Source organism: Sceloporus undulatus, chromosome 3, assembly GCF_019175285.1.
Source record: "Sceloporus undulatus isolate JIND9_A2432 ecotype Alabama chromosome 3, SceUnd_v1.1, whole genome shotgun sequence".
NCBI classification, from domain to species: Eukaryota; Metazoa; Chordata; class Lepidosauria; order Squamata; family Phrynosomatidae; genus Sceloporus; species Sceloporus undulatus.
Window position 1 is genome coordinate 143,087,264 of NC_056524.1, and position 17,091 is coordinate 143,104,354.

General features: G+C 40.8%; 1 protein-coding gene across 2 annotated transcripts; it reads right to left on the reverse strand.

The window, feature by feature from the left end:
• LOC121926694 (stem-loop binding protein) lies at positions 1–15,274 on the reverse strand. 2 transcript variants are annotated; one of them, XM_042459875.1, is made up of 9 exons: positions 15,112–15,274; positions 10,698–10,829; positions 10,179–10,283; positions 7,647–7,706; positions 6,459–6,590; positions 5,246–5,395; positions 2,763–2,847; positions 1,914–2,042; positions 1–858 (listed from the first exon to the last, which is right to left on the reverse strand). In XM_042459875.1, the coding sequence occupies exons 1-9, from the start codon at positions 15,156–15,158 to the stop codon at positions 778–780; spliced, it is 921 nt and encodes a 306-aa protein (XP_042315809.1). In that variant the 5' UTR covers positions 15,159–15,274; the 3' UTR covers positions 1–777. The 2 variants fall into 2 exon arrangements, with proteins under 2 accessions (XP_042315809.1, XP_042315810.1); XM_042459876.1 differs by lacking the exon at positions 1,914–2,042 and having other exon boundaries at positions 15,112–15,264.
• Positions 15,275–17,091: the final 1,817 nt, after the last annotated feature.

A 17,091-nucleotide genomic window follows, 5' to 3' on the forward strand; every position in this document is an offset into this window, starting at 1 on the left:
TACAATTTAAGATGTTCTTGCTTTATTTATGCCTTATACCATACAAAACCAGCAACTACTTATTTTACTAAAAATTCTGTAAATTTACATTAAGAAAGAATAAAAACAATAGAAAAGTCTCAAATTCTGTTAATTCTTCTTAAAAAGCTAACTAAGTTTCTGTGCATAACTATTTACAAATATCAATTTAAAATACAACTTTGAGAGCTGCCTCGATAAAGCAGACCTGAAATTTAGGTCAGAACTCTTTCTCAAAGAAAGAAGCTTGCCTATACTCATCTTATGGTTATTGGAACATACTTGACAAAATATGAAGAAAACATGGACTGAGGGAACATAAAATGCCACTGTCTTACTGTTGAGTAGGCGTTTATAATATACCTTACATGACAGCATGGAGAATTATTGCTCCCTGGCAATCATATTCCTGTTCAGTGAATAAGAGTCATCACATGACCACTTATAGCATGGATTTCTTATAAATGTTTCCCAGACTCGTAAAAGCTTGGCAACATAGTCTGACTGGTCTAATCCTCTGAACTAAAAACAGCTTATCAAACCATTTGTTGTGCATTAGGACAGGCAACCAATTATATTTAACACAATTTGTATACTTCATGAAAGGAGAAATTTGGATTACGATGTACGGCTGACATTTTCCATTTTTCTGAATTACTAAAGATTTCGGATTTGTCTTTGAGATTATGTAATTAAAGATGTTCATTCCTTGAACAGGAGCCCGCATAATGCATACTCATAGCCATGCAGTGTCACAATCTAACACGCCTCCAACTTGAATTCATCATCAGCCAAGTGGTCAATATTTCTTACTTTGGTGGGTGTGAAAGTACAACTTTCCTGTAACAGAATTAAACCAACAATTAGACAAACCCATCTGTAACTTCATTATTACTAGTTGTTAACGCCAATATCTGATCAAGTTAGAAATGGCAATGTATTTTCTGCAAATTATTACAAGGAAGAAGACAGAGGTTCAGTGACACTTGAGAGACAATGTGTCTTTTCTATTTTTACAACATGTAAGCACTTTCCATGAATAGCCTGTGTCTATTATTCACTACCTTGTATTTGTGACAACTATTCACCTTCCTCTATTTATTGCCTAGTTACCTGAACAACATATCATTACCATCACATCTCTTCCCCAGAGTCATTAATATAGATCAAGAGCTGTTTTCTCTCCTGTGTCTCAGAGCAGGTCCAAGTAAGCCTTTTATCATACAATCATCCTGCCTCAATTCACTGTATTTTATGGGGGGTTCAGGAACTGTCATTCTCCACTCAAAAACCTCTTAATTTTCTATCTTTTCAGTGCAGCAAACCTTTTAAGGAGAAAAGGGGGTAACAATGAAACAATGACTTCAAACTGTACAGATGAGGTACCCTCAATCTTAAAAATGCTTTCTGACCCCTGTTCAAGAACCCACAGCTTCTTCTCCCCTTAGCCATTTCTGCTCATATTGATAATAATCATAATTTTCACAAATGTCGACAACTGTAGTATGTCATCTCTTTAAACTTCAGGTTCTCAAATGGTGGGGCACATACACACAAACAGACAGGGGTGTGACAGTTTCTGGAGAGGGGTGCTGACTTCAAACTCAGATTAGCTAACCTTCCAGATAGGGAAAGTGTTTAGAAATCTTGTTCAGTCTCCTTCAGCTCAGCTCAGTGGCAGGGAGTGAGAGGGAGAAGAGAGTAAGTGTTTGGGGGTTGTGGGGAAGCTAGGACTTGTGTGAGTTTGGCAGCAGTTTGGAAAGGGAGCAAAGTATGCTACCCCTCCCATCCTCTCCCCATGGCAAAATCCCATGGCTGATGGAACCTCTTTCAATTTCCCTGTTGCTGTTTCATTGTTTGTTTTTGGAAGGAGCAATGTTAACTTTTTCCTTCACCTTTGCTGTTGCCAAAGGCAAAGCTCCTGGGCTGGTGGAACCCCTTTCAGTTTCCCCTTCGCCAGAGGATCCCGGTTTCTGTTCTTGGAAGGCCCCAACATGTGCATGTAGATGTAAAGGGGGGAGGGGCTAGAAGGAAAAGTTTGAGAACCACTGCTTAAAACCATTAATCTAGGATGAACCTTCTATCTTTTAACATCATATGCACTGTATTCCTTGAAATTTCACTTACATTTATTTATTATTTACTTAACAGTTATCCCATTTTTCTCCCAGTGTGGGACCCAAAATGCCTTTCAGAACTATAATAAAATCATTCACTTGGCCATGAGCTACTCCACTCAAAACAGTTATACTAACTCAAAGCCCCAAACTCTTGAACAAGGATAAGGAGATCACTGTTGGTTCAGCCACCTGAGAAATAATGACAAAGCCCCAAATGTCTGGCCATGAAGCACTGCCCCCAAACAATACATCTCACACCTGAGGGCCATATGGTGCAGGCCTGTGGGTGCTGCTGCTTTATCATGTGTGCTGTTGGGCATTCTTGCCACTACTGTCCTACTGAGTTCCTAGCAGGGTAGCCTTCAACTCTATAGGGCTAGAATTGGGGGACAAGCATTTTAAGTCCATCATGTCTGCAAGCTTAATAAGAAATTAAAATTTGTCAATAAAATTTTGAATGGCCTAGCACACATGCATAAGAAGAGCTACTGCTGATAACCAACAGCTGGGGGCGAGGGATTGTATGAATTGACTTAAATTAGCAACTATTTCAAAGATCCTATCTAATTTCCTTGCAAAACAACTGTAAAAATATATTTAGCCTAAACTTCACAATCTGCTTACATCATTATCCTGAGAGCTTGCTTGTGACCCGGTAGAATTACTTCCTACTGATTCCGTTTCCATATCACCAAGATCGACAGGACTACTGCAAAAACAATTAAAAAAGGCAAAATATGAAGTCATTTATGTAGAAATAGTGCTTAAATTTGGGGGATGAAGAGGACAATTTAATTACAGTATCTGCTTTTGTTTTTCTAACTATACATAAATATTGGTTTCCATTTTATATTGAAACCTCAAAACTGAGCAGTTTCTTTGCAGAAAGAATGTGAATGGAAACTCTGGATATGAATCATCCACATCCCAGATCTGAGCAGAATTGTTTGCTGTATTTGAAACATTTGTTATATTTTCATAAATGTTTACAATTGTAGTATGCCATCTCTTTAAGACTTTAGGTTTACCAAAGCAATGTCACCGGTTGTTTATTTGGCAAGATTTATGTAAAAGGCCAAGGGAGGATGTGCTAGGTCACCGACATGACCATGCTACTTCACATGTGTTTGTCACAGTAGAACATTTCATTTGTTTTCTTAGTTTTCCTTCACACAATTTCTGGTGTAAACAGGTACAATAAATCTAAGACATCATCAAGAAATCAAAACCTTAGATATATACTGCCACATCTGGGTTTGGATTACAAATTACAAAAGTTAATGAATGTTCCCACTGACATTCATGGACTAAATTCAACTATGAATACTAACTAGAGCAAATTCATTGACTCAATGGAATGAAATTGTTTTGAAGTATCTACGCTACAGGGGTACCTCGGGTTACGAAATTAATTCGTTCCGCCGCCGCTTTCGTAACCCGAAAAGCCTTCGCAAGCCGAAAACCCATAGGCGCTAATGGGGAAAAGCCGCGATTTCGTGTGAAATAGCGCCGAAAAGCACCAAAATTTTCTTCGTAACCCGAAATAACCTTCGTAACCCGGAACAGTTATTTCCTATGGGATTTTTTCGTATCCCAGAAATTTCGTAACGTGGGTATTTCGTATCCCGGGGTACCACTGTACTTGGATCTAACAACTGGATTTTGTGCTCAATGTTTGCTAGACCACATCTAGGATATTAATATTTGTACAGTATATATTTTGTACAATGTATATTATACAATTTATTGTATTTGTTTTAATTGGTAAACTGTCATGATTTCACAATTTGGGGAAAGGCAGGGTATAAGTAAAGTTAACTATAATAGTATTCCAAATCAAGATTTAAATTTTCCTTCACAGAATAGATGCCAAAGCCATATGCAAAACAATCTGGTTGTATACAGTATACCCAAAACATTTTAAAAGTGAGTTGTTATTGTCTAGAACAAGATGGAAATAAACATCTGTCTATAGCTTTTAAGGCCAAACATGCATAATCTGTTGAGCAAATTGAGCAATTCAGTTGAGCAAACTGTGTAATTTAGTTAGCTGAAAAAAATTACTCTTCTCCTTTTTGAAATTAATATTTAAGAACCATTTTTACAATGTATGTTAGTGTATACAAACAGTCTCATATTAAGTAACTACAGTGCTCCCTCGGGTTACGAAATTAATTCGTTCCGCCGCGGCGTTCGTAACCCGATGCATTTCGCAAGCCGAAAAGGGCTTTCCGTTAGCGCTGGCAAGCCGCGCGTTTGAATTTCGCGCCGAAAAAAAATTCGTAACCCGAAAAAACCTTCGTATCCCGGAACAGTTTTTTCCAATGGAACTTTTTTGTATCCCGGAAATTTCGTAACGCGATCAATTCGTATCCCGGGGTACCACTGTACATGGATTCAGCAGATTATTTCAGTGAAATACGGACAGTATACAGGATAGCAAATCACAGCACAAAGGCTATAACAACCTACCAGTCCCTGGCTCCCAATGTCAAGCACAATGCATGAGTCACATCTAAAGTAGTAGGGAAAACCTGGTGGCACTGCCCCTGAGGAGGAAGCAGAGGAGAGCAGCGGGGAAGACTTAAATGCCGGCTCCAAACGCATCCCAGAACACCTGGCAGATCTCCTTCTGATTTATAATTAGTATAACTATTTTAGGCATGTAATTTGCATCTGACTGCTGTTTTGCTGTTCAGGGGGAGTTGAGGACTGTCCTTTAGATTATTATGTCATGTTATACTTTGATTATTATGCTATATTGTGTAATTCTGCTATATTTTGTATCATGTATTTTTAACCTTTGTATAACTATTCTATTGTTATTATTATGTTTTGCTGTTATGTAATGATAGTGGGGTGTAAGGGGATAGCCTAATGTATTACTGTTGTATTTTGTTTTGTAATCCACTATGATTCTTTTGGGAAAAGGTGGGATACAAATAAATTCTATTATTATTATTATTATTATTATTATTATATTTTCAGTTTGTTCATTACAAAAATAAGTAACCTTCAGCTGCAAGCTTGTGACCTCTAAAGTAAATGTCTCATTTAAAAAAAACAACCCTCAAATGTATAAACTCTGAAATATAGCTTCCACCTACATTATCTGTGTATCAGAGCCTTCTTCAGCAGGAGGATCCCAAAAATGCAAAGCAACCTTCCACAGTCTGATTTGTTGGTCCCAGGATCGCCGACTGTATTTCTTAAATTTATTTGGAGTCCTTGGATGGACCCCAGGAACTCGAAGACACCTTTAAAAGAAAAAGTAAATAGTTTAAAATTAAGCATTTTAAAAACAATTTTGAGACAAGTGATAATTCTAGACATTCTTAATTCAGCTAAATTTTCACATTTTATTGTTTTATATTTTTCTGCATACCTCACCCACTAGCACAGCAGCAGTTTGATAGTTCACAAACTAAATGAGGCTACTGAGTGATTAACATACAAAAGTCCATACTTGTATAATTCTCTACACAATTAAAAATACTACATGAGTTTTAAAAAAAACAAGGACCATTAATAGTTTAAAAATAGCTAAATTTTAAACAAAATGCAAAAAAAACCAAACCCCTCCAAAATGAAACACAATCCAACCTTTGCCTAGTTTTTTCATTACAAAGATCTGCAATGGCCATCTGTCAGGGGTGCTCTGTATTCCTGCATGGCAGGGGGTTGGGCTGGATGGCCCCTGAGGACCATCATCCAACTCTATGATTCTATGAAATTACCAAGAGAATCTTGTTGTTATACAGCTTCAAGTCATTTCTGACTTAAGGTAACCCTAAGGCAAACCTGGTCTAAATACTCCAAAGGCACCAGATCCAGTATGATCTTTTATATTTTATACTGTATTATTTTGTATTTTGTTTTGTATTTTAATGTGCTGTACTTGCCTTAAGCTTTGAGAAGAGGCAGGAAAAAAATTATTATCATCATCATCATGGCAGCTATGTAGGGTCAGCCCTGTTTAGAAATTGGATGGGAGACCACCAATGAAGACCAGATGCTTTAGGCTATATGTCAGAGGAAGGAACTGGTAATACCATCTCTGAGTGTTTCTAAAAAACCCTATGAAATTTATGGGGTAACCATAAGCCAACAGACGACATGCACACAGCAAACCCATCACAGGATTTCTTGGCAAGATTTGTTCAGAGGGGGGTTGCCTTTGCCTTCCTCTGAAGCTGAGTGTGTGAGTTTCCATGGCTGAGTGGGAATTTGAATCTTGGCCTCCAAAATAATAGTCCCAGGCTCACACCACTACACTGGCTCTCAAAGAGAAACCTACAATCCCCCAAATAAACAATTTACCTTGGAACTTCTCGAATGTATCTGTCATATGCCAATGTGTTCTTCCCATAATTTATTTGTTTCTGTCTCCGCATCAGAACAGCTTCATCAGTCTCAAGTTCTACTGGTGCTGTGGACTCCTTTGAATCAGAACTGAGAAGACAATATGCTTATTTTCTATTTCAATCTATGATATTTCATAGGAGGTTAACAGCATGACACAGACACAAACAGGAGTAGCAACAAAAAGTTGCAATGTATCCCCATGCCAATACAATAGTGTTTCAGTTCAGTTCTCAAGCCAACCTGTACAGATAACTGTTAATGCTATCTGAGAATTGCCGAGCACACGCTTTCTTGCCTTCTCACACTTCTAAAACCTCCTTCTTTTCCTGTGTTTCATGCTCATGGCTCAGTTACCCAGGCTCTAGTATCAGCCTCCAATTTAGATGACTACCATGCATTTACACAGGGCTCTTATAAAACTGAAAAGTATAATTAGTTCAAAATATTGCTGCCCAATTATTAATGATGACAAGATGTTTTGATAATGCTACACTGGTGCTTCATCAAATACTGGTGCTCCCAGCCCAGTTCCTGGCTCAATTCAAAGTACTAGTTTACATCTTTAAAGTGCATTACAGCTGAGCATCTGAGTATTTAAAAAGACCACAGGTACCACACATTTGCCTGTTTCTACTTTTAAGCAGACACTCTCTGTGTTTCTTCACCAGTCAAGATATAAAGGGTGACTACAACAAAGATCATCACCTGTGTTAGTAGTGGCACCCAGCACAGCAAAGTCTCTTTTTCCCTCTTTATTTTATTCACAGAATTTTAAAAGAAAGATTGATTTGGTTTAGTTTCAGAGCCATGTTTTAAAACTATAGATTTTAGTTTTATTAATGTAATTTAAATTACATTAAATATTTTTCATCTTCCAATTTTGCAAGCCATCAAGGGACAATTTTGAAGAGTAGATTTAAAATTATGGTAATAAATGGCACAGGTTTGAAGTTTAATTCAGGAAAGTGCTTTCATAGCCAGTCTGTAGATGGACAGTACTGTTAATGCAAAATCACAGCACCAACAGGCCCCTTCCCTTAACAGGAGATACACGGGAAATAAAACAAACAGAAAACTAAATCACAAAAAAAATATTCGGAACAAGCATTTTATCAACCTATACAAAATATGTTCTGCTCTTACCTTCCAGTAGACAGTTTTCGCTCTCTTCCAAATTCATTTATCAAGAGTTTTCTTTTATATCTACAATGTATAAATTTATTTTAACACAGTTATTGCCACTTCTTCCAATACCATAATTTGTGATTGTATATTAATTTCTACTGCTGTAAGAATAAAAGTGTACAGGAATTATTAGCTGATATTCAAGCTCATTTAAATCAATATTCTGCTACTACACAGGTGAGCTGTCATACTATAACCACATCATGAGAAGGCATGACTCATTAAAAAAGACAATAAAGCTAGGAAGGGTAGAAGGCATTAGAAAGAGAGGAAGGCCACATCCGTATGGCTAGACTCAGGAAGGTCACAAGCCTGAACCTACAAGACCTAAGCAGAGCAGTGGAGAATGGTGTAGGGGAGGCTTGGAGATGTCTCATACCTAGGGGGTCAAGAACTGGTTTTGGAAGGAAACAAATTAATTTTTTCTTGTCCAAAATGTCACCTAGAGGGTGTGGGATGCATTTGCACCACATTTTGTGGGCTCCCTAGGCCAATTTAAGCCCAGGAGAGGCCTTTTTAAAAAACCAAAACGTTGTGAAAAATCTCCCACACCTGCTAGATCAGATTCCCAACCTGAGGTGCCCACACCCCCCGAGGGTGCGAAACAGAATTTCAGGATGTGAAACAAAGTTTGTGTCCTTGAGTAATGAGTCAAGAGTCATCACTCAATACTTTTCTGAATAAATTAGAACCTAATTGCTCAATTTAATTTGCACTGAGTTAAAATCTTATTTTTTTAAAAGTTCAATTTGTTCATCCACAGCTTTGTATGTGGTTTAAAAAATTAAAGAGCTCATAAGATTTTTTCACCTTCAAATGTAGTATTACTTTTGTAGCAGGTATGAACATTAATGAAAAATTTCCTAGGAGTGGAAGGCATGGAAAAGGTTGGGAAACTGCTCTAGGGGTACACCTCCAAGGTACTAGGGTGCTAATGAAGACCCCTAGCCTTTCAGTTGACTACTATTGGTTTATTATGCAACAGATTACTTGATTCCTTCATCGCCTGGCTATCAATGGATGAAAAGTTTATCTGTATCAAAAGCCAAGAGACATGGCTGGAGACAGCAAATTGGATTTCGGGCTGCTCATCAGTGCGAAGGCGGGGGCTGCTCTTCCGTGGGTCCTATCACCTGCCAGCTTCTGCTATCACTTTCCTTCTCCCAGCCATCAGAAAGGTTTTAAAATTTTACACAAAATTTTAAAAGCAGATTTTTGAAATCTCATGGCTCTCTGCAGCATTGTATCTTCCTTGGCTCTCTGCAACCCGCAAATTGTTGTTGCGTGCCTTCAATTTCTAAGTTATGGTGACCCCAAGACAAACCTATCATAGGGTTTTCTTGGCAAGATTCTTCAGACGGATTTGCCACTGCCATCCTGAGGCTGAGAAAGTATGACTTGCCCAAGGTCACCCAGTGAGTTTACATAGCCAAGCCTGGATTTGAAACCCTGGTTTCCAGAGTCATAGTCCAACATCCAAACCACTACACCACACTGGCTTTCTAACTGCACCATTTTATTTTAAATAAGGGCCCTAATTACGGAGACCCCTGGAAAGCCCTCCAGCCACCCACTTCCTCCTGGTCACTCTCTCACAAGGAAGAAGCAGGCAGCTGGCAAACATTCCAAAATCTTTCTATTCCAAATGTGGAAGTGGCAGCTGGATCTATGAAACGGCAGGAATCCAAGAGTGGTGCTTGGCACAAATCAACACCTTCCCCCATTTTACAGACCCTATGTCTCTGCAGCCTTGTGTCCCCAGAGGGTTTTTCTTGTCCTTGTGCTTTGCTCCTGCATGCAACAGCCTCAGGCTTGGGGAAAGGAGGTCAATAATGCAAAGCCCTGGGCATCAGGTATGTGCCATTTCTATCCCACATGTCAGCATTCTGTGATTGACTTCCATGTGTACAAGTGACTTTTTGGACAAGGCACAGAGGGATTTTTTCTTACTCTTGTGCTCTGTCCAGAAACCTTCTGCATGCAACAGCCTCAAGTTTTGGGGGAGTGGTAGCAATGGCAAGTCCTGGGCATCAGGCATACATTCTTCCTGCTCCACCATATCCGGAGAGAACTGCAGCTGTCACTTCTGCCCTTGAAATGGAGAAAGCAGAAGTACCACAGCCAAAGCAAGAAGAATGCCCATCTGGGCCTTGCCATCACTGCTGCCTATGCCATAGGGACTCACACTGCTCTCCTCTGTCTCTGGAGAACCCATCAATCACCCACTTCGCAAGCTCAAGAATGCACACCTGGAGCTTGCTGCTGCCCTGGGACCACTTCTTGGACTGATTGCATTCAGTCTCGGGAATTTTTTTTCCTCCTAGTTCTGCATTTTCAACCTACAGTTCTTTAAAGTTACAGATCTGGAGCCTGCAGATACCAAGGGCCCTATGTATAAAAACTATAGGTTTTGCCATATCTTCACCAGCAAGCAGCTAGAGGATTTCCAACATGCCTACCATTTTTTTTAATGAATTACACCATCCATACCTTGCCATTTCTTTATTAACATTAGTCCTCATTTCATCTTCTTCAACTGCAGTTCCCCAATCCGAACACCTTGAACGGGGTTTATGTCCTTCTGGTGTTGTGAAACTGGAAAAAAGTTCCATTTACAATAGAATAGCATCTGCATCACAATACACAATATGAAAATGTATTTTGTACTAATAGCCCTATAAATTAGGACACAATTCAGTTCTATTTACGTATTATTTAAACAAAATGACTATAAGATCCTCTGAAAGTGTAGCCACACTGCAAACTTAAAGCAGTCTGACACGACTTTAACTGCCATAACTCTATTCTACAGAATGCTGGGATTTGTGATTTAGGGAGGCACCAGACAGACCAGACTGAATACCTCACCAAACTACAACCCTAGGATTTTCTAGTCATGCAGTTAAAGTGGTATCAAACTGCTTTAATTCAGCAGTGTGGCTACACCCTAAGTGAAGCAATGTCTATTATCCTAAGACAGGACTACGTCTTTCGGGAATACGCCCCTACCTATCTGGCCTGCTGTCTAGCAGTGTAAATGTATCTTCATCATCATCATCAGTGGGCAAGCTTGAATCATATCTGCCTCTGTGATTTCCATCTGCACCACGCTTCCTTCCTTGAGTCCAACGAGCTGGTGGTCTGTGAGAAAACAATCAGAAAGTAAAGAATGTGAAGTTACAACCACAATGGTTTTTAATACACTTTAAAGGCTGAACTCCAGATATAAAGCATATCTTTCAAAAGCATATGATATTCATCAGAACTGTGAATGGAGCCCTTTTCTCTCTACCTCTTCACTTCCTCTCCGTAGCACAAGTGTTTTCATCCTGGATCCTTTAGAGGTGGGGGGAGGATGCTTTGAAGTATTTAATAAGCACTATTTGTTCACTGAGGGTGCATCTATACTCTAGAAATAATGCAATTTGACATCACTGTGTTGTAGCTCCACAGTATGGAATCCTGGGTGCTGGTGCCTCACAAAACTACAAATCCCAGGATTCTGTAGGTTGAAGATATCACAGTTAACATGGTGTCAAACCACATTATTGCTACAGTGTAGATCAGTGCTCCCCAAACCTTTTGGGGTTATCGTCCCCTTTCCTCTTCAGTGACAATCCTAGCAGCCCCTAACATCTGTTTTTTAATATTAGGTCTACTGTTTGTGCAGCGACCAGCAGCATCTACCTAAGCTGCCTCCAACTCACCACCACCCGACCACCTCCCCCTCCTCAGGACATAAAATACTGTTTGACAACACTGAAATTCTTGACCATGCCAACCAGTCCTGAGGAGGGGGAGGTGGTGGGGTGGTTTGGCTACCAGTCCTGAAAAATAGCAAGATGAAGACTCAACAAATGCAAATGAGAAATCTCCCAGGGTCAGGGATTTCCCAGCAGACAATGAGCACTAATCAAGCAGACACTAGTCCTCCTTTGCATACCCTCCCAGCCTGAGGCCTGCCATTAGCAACAGAACAATACACATGCACATCATTCCTGCTTTCCCAGGTTCACACAGTATGTATACACACACTCAACTCCTTTCAGGCAAGCATTCTCTGAAGATGCCAGCCAAAGATGCTGGTGAAGGAATAAACTCTTCTGGAACATGGCTACATAGCCCAAAAAATCCACAAAAAACTATGTGACAGCTTCTTCTTGTTCCCACTTCTCTCCTGCTGCCATATGCTCTAACTCTGTACCATGGTCCTAAAGGCCACTGGCTTCACTCATCTTTCTTGAGCACCAATACTTTGACTGAAGGCTCCCTTGCCACCCTGTTTTCCCTCAACACCTCTCCTGGATCTTTCCATTGGGAGGGTGTACTGCCCACTTTGGGAATCACTAATGTAGATGCACCCCGAATGACTTTGAATGTTGCAAGAGATAATAAGCCCATCCCTGTACATCCCTGTACATCACCATGAGCAACTTAAAAGAAGGGGGGAAATATAAGCTGCAAAGTACTAAGTATATTGATTTCAAAATTACCTATTAATAATACCAAGAACATTAAGATAATGTGAAACCTATCTCACAGTTTAATAGGTAATATTTATATCACTCTTTAAACTGCTTTCTGATTTTTTTAAAAAAAATATGGACTGCTAATGAATGAATAAACCTTTATTACGGTCATAGACCAGCACAACTATTGGATGAATCTACTTTGGGGGGAACGCCTTAATTCTTCTAATATACTGTTGTATTTTCTTACTCATCTTATTATTTATATCCTGCCTTGTCTCCAATGTGCTCAACGTGGAATACAGTCAGACCTCCTTATCCCCCAACTTTTTATTCACAGGTTCAACCATCCATGGCTTGAAAATGTTTTTAAAATATATAAATCCCAAAAAGCAAAACCTCATTTTGCCATTTGATAGAAGGGACACCTGCCACTGCATTTAATGTAACTTGAGCACACATGGATTTTGGAGGGTCCTGGAACCAAACCCCAGTGGATACCAAGAGCCCACTGGACATGGCTCTTCATCTCCCCACTTTGCCAACTAAAAGTACTTACTATGCTACCTACATTTTAACTTTTCTAATTGTTGTTAACATACTTTTAGAATCATAGACTCAAAGAATTGTTACATTACTTTGGTTTTTCCTCCTGCAAACCTCTGAGGAGGAGGATCCCAGGGAAAGATAAAAGGTAGAGGCACCCATAGAAATAAATAGATCTATGGCCTTTCCCACCCCCTTCCACCAAACCTTAACTTTTGGCGGGAGGGGGGAAACTAGTATGATATTTTCCCAAAGTAGAAAGGAGTCTCTAGTTTCAAACTGTTTATTAAACTTTAAGGCTCTTTTTTCCTTGTCAAGTTCTTCAGAGTGTGTGTTTTTAAAGCCTGCTAAACCTATTTTGAACCCAAGATCCAGGTGCCTGTTCTTGTGCCTGGAGAAAGTGAGGGGGGCTTTCAACTTCCATGCATCAGGAATTTATCCCTTCATACACAGTCGGGGGAACCAGGAAACAATTTACATATTTCCTTCTTCTGTTGTTTTAAATTGCTACTGTTCTAATTTTAAGCCATTTAAAATTATTGTACTGTAAGATTTGTTCAACAGTGGAAGACACTCTCCCTCCTTGGAGGTCTTTAAACAGAGGCGGGACGGCCATCTGTCGGAAATGCTTTAATTGTGAGTTCCTGCATGGCAGAGGCTTGGTCAGGATGGCCCTTGGGGTTTCCTCTGATTTTACAGGAGTGCAAACTATTTCTCTCTTGTACGATTTACAACATAAAATGCACTAGATATTAAACATGCTTTGTTCTTCTTTAAAAACTCGATGGCCCTTGAGATCTCTTCCAACTCTGTGACTCTTATGATGTGGTACAGAATGTAAGCATTTTAAACAGATAGGCCTGTTACAGACTGCCAAAATAAAGCTGCTTCTGGTCTCTTTGGAGGTATGCTATTTAAATGACACATGGGTCCTAAGAGTCTGGAGGTCGCGCCAAAGCCACACTCCATTCCTAAGCACTGGAGTGCAGCTTTGGTGCAGCTTCCGGATTCTTAGGATGCATGCATCATGTAAACAGCATATCTCCAAAGAGACCCCAAGCAGCTTTATTTTGGCAGTCTGTAACAGGCCCTAAATAGACAATAAAAAACCTGAGGTACACAAAGGAGATTGTATGTCAAGTGAGGCAATTCCATCCACCCAGCAGAAAAACCGCTTGCCTTTTGCTCCCTCCTTTCTCTCCATCCCTTTTGTGTCTGCATTTCAAGGAGAGACTGTCTTGATCCATTTATTGAGAGGGACCTTTATTGTTGTCTGAGGATCTGGGCCAAAATGCTTCCCATAAACATTTAAAATATGGAAAAACCTTATACATTAACAGTAGTCATTGGAAACCCCCTAAAGCCTCCCAGCAGTCCTTGCAGAAACAGCCCAGTTTGAGACCCCTTTAACTGCCCTGGCTCATTGCTAGAGAATCCTGGGGACATTTGTGAGCCATGGAGCCTTCTTTGTCTGATGCCACAATGAACTACAATTCCCAGAATTCCTTTGCACTGAGCCAGGGCAGTTAAAGCAGTTTCTAACTGGGTTATTTATGCAGTGTGTTTTGGACCTTTGTTTCCTTTTAGCTTTTGCCCAGAAAAGCCTAGATTACTCCCCCCGATTTCAGCTGTAGCCATTGCTATTTGTTCTGTCTATTGTTTTAAGTTATGGTTTGAATTCTAAGTTGTTCAGTTGTATTTTAGAGGGGGCTGGGATGGGAGTGTATGTCTTAAATCTTGTTGTGTGGCGCAGAGGGGATACAACGAATTGCATTTTTATTGTTGTTACTCTAAATTAAAGAAGAAAAAAGAAATTCGATCCACGTTTGACCTATTTATTATCTGTAATAAAGAGATAGAGGAAAGAGAGTAGGATTGGATGGAAAAACGAGATGGCAAAGAGAAAGATAGAATGAGAAGAAGGGAAGGAGGAGGAGGAATGGAAGGAGGAGAAAAGGCATGGAATAACTAGATGAGTGGGAAAGAGAAAGGAGGAAAGCAAAGAATAGTTACTGTAGTCTTCGTATGTATGTATGTATGTGTATATATATATATATATATATACACATTATATATATATTAGTATTGCTTAGTATGATGTATAAAACAGCCATACAGACGGAGGGCCAGGGGCTGGATAATAGAGGACGCGTTGTTCTGCTTTCTGTTTCGCTTCCATCGTGGTTTGGCGCCATTAGCTGCATCCACATTGGAGAAATAACCCGGTCTGGTACCGCTTTAACTCTCTGTCTGGCTCAAGGAGTGTTCTGGGAGTTGCAGTTTGTTGTGGGGCCCAGAAACTCCAACTCCCAGAATTCCATAGCCTTGAGCCAAAGAGTTAAAGCGGTACCAAGCCAGTGTGTTTTGGCCCCCGAGAGAACGAAATGAGGAAGGGGACCGAGACGCACCTGCTTTGGGAGCGGCCTCCTAAGGGGCTCCGCTGGCGAAACGACATGGCGGCCCGCTTCCTGACTCTCTCTCCGCAGGACAAAGACACTAAGAGCAGAAGAGAGACCTCCGTCGCCTACGCCGACCAGCCTCCAAATGGCTGCCCTTCCTAAGCTCGCGCGCCAAACAGAGGCGGGTCCTACCATGGAAGGAAGCGGGGGGGGGACAGGCCGCAGGGTTATTTCGCTCCGCCCCCGCCGCTTGTATTGTGTCAGCCGCGCTCCCCTCTGACGAGAAGGACAGTGGACTGTTCCAAGGCTCGGAGCCACGCCCCTCCCGAACGACGCGCGCACTTCCTCGCCCTCCCTGCAGGCCCCGCCCCCTCCCCCAGTTTCCCGCGAAGCCGCGCGCTACTGGCGGGAAAATCCGAAATGGCCTCCCTGCTTCCAGGACTGGTCCTACACTGCAGCCTCCTTCCTTCCTTCCCAGTAGGAATGTCCCCAGATGGCCTCCGCTGGACTACTGGGACTCAGGGGCACGGGTTCATATTCCTATCAGTGTTCTTGGCTTTTAATTTCCTTTCTTTTTTATTTATTTACTTATTTATTTCTATGAGTGTCTTGATGGACTCCTTTTGGAAAACTTAGCCACCTGCCATCCCACATCACTGCTAGAACATTAAAGGGTTGCTGTTGTTGTTTGTTGTTGTTGTGTGCCTTCAAGTCATTTTCCAACCGATGGCAACCCTATTGTGGGGTTTTCTTGGCAAGTTTCTCCAGAGGGAGTTTGCCGTTGCCATCTACCAAACTGGTAATTTTATCAAAAAAAGAGATCAGATTAGCCTGGCATGGCATGGTATGTTTCTCTGAAACCCATGAAATTGTCTCCAAGGTAAGTGAGGAATTTGCTAGACCTTAAAGTTTTGTCTGAGTTTGACTTACAGCAAATATCTGGATAGTTGAAGTCACCTATCACTACTACATCCCTCCTTTCCTTTCTGAGTGTGTGGGCATCTGTTCTCGAATGGCATCATCTAATTCCTCAGCCTGACTTTGGGGTCTATAGTAGACTCCCACAATAACATCCCTGTTATTTCTTTTTAAAAAATATTTATCCAGATCCTTTCCACTTGGCTTCCAGAATTTATGCCCTGGATCTTAAGGCATGTTAATTGAAAAAGAACAAAAGGACAAGCGCCAGGGATAACCCATTTTATGAATGTTTCCCCATACCAGCTGATTTGGCATTTACTGTAGGAAATGAAATGAGGAAGCATTTGTCAAAAAGCAACAAAAGCCAGAACCTGTCTCACCCTATGAAATTCTCTTCCACTTCCCTCTGATTATCTCCAGATCAAAGAAAGATGTTTCAAATTACATCAGTATATATGACATCTCAGTGTGACAACTCTTTGGAGTTGTATCTGTTATCGGGAAAACATCAAAGATGCTTTTAAACTCTTTGGGAGTCCACAGACACAGTGGTGTCACTAGGGGGGTGCAGCCCGCATTGGGTGACACCCAGAAAGATAGGTGACATCCAATTGCCCCCTTGACACTCTCATTCTCATGAGAACAAAGTGGCACTGAGAGAGCCAAGTGTGCCTGCCCCCCAATTTGTTGCCGTTGCCTTGCTCTCAGAACGGTGAGGTGGCACCAAGGGATGCCAGGCATAGTGACTCCACTGCACAGACATATTGTTTTGAGCCAAGATTTTTGGGTGTAAATGTGTCTTCTATCCCAAAATATTTTTATTCATTTCATTGTGGGGTTATTCCCTCAGTTATGGCTGAGCATCCAGCAACTTTGTGAAACCAGAGAGAGAGAGGCAAGGCCTAGTAGGCCTCACGGAGCCTTTGCTAGAGTAGTGATGAGCATTTTAGCTCAGAGTGGGTTGTGTTGTTACTAGTGTGGATGGTGGATAGTGTCAATGTATATATTGTTGTACACAGTGGAACTTCTAAGAATAAAAGCCTCATCTGAGAGCGGTTTACAGTGTCT

What these genes read in the sequence shown, in the direction of transcription:
- LOC121926694 (XM_042459875.1), bottom strand. Translation starts at nt 15,158, where the DNA reads ATGTCGTTTCGCCAGCGGAGCCCCTTAGGAGGCCGCTCCCAAAGCAG. An exon ending in GGAGGCCGCTCCCAAAGCAG is followed by an intron (nt 10,830 to 15,111) that starts GTGCGTCTCGGT and finishes GTTTTCTCACAG; the next exon opens with ACCACCAGCTCGTTGGACTC. An exon ending in CTAGACAGCAGGCCAGATAG is followed by an intron (nt 10,284 to 10,697) that starts GTAGGGGCGTAT and finishes ACTTTTTTCCAG; the next exon opens with TTTCACAACACCAGAAGGAC.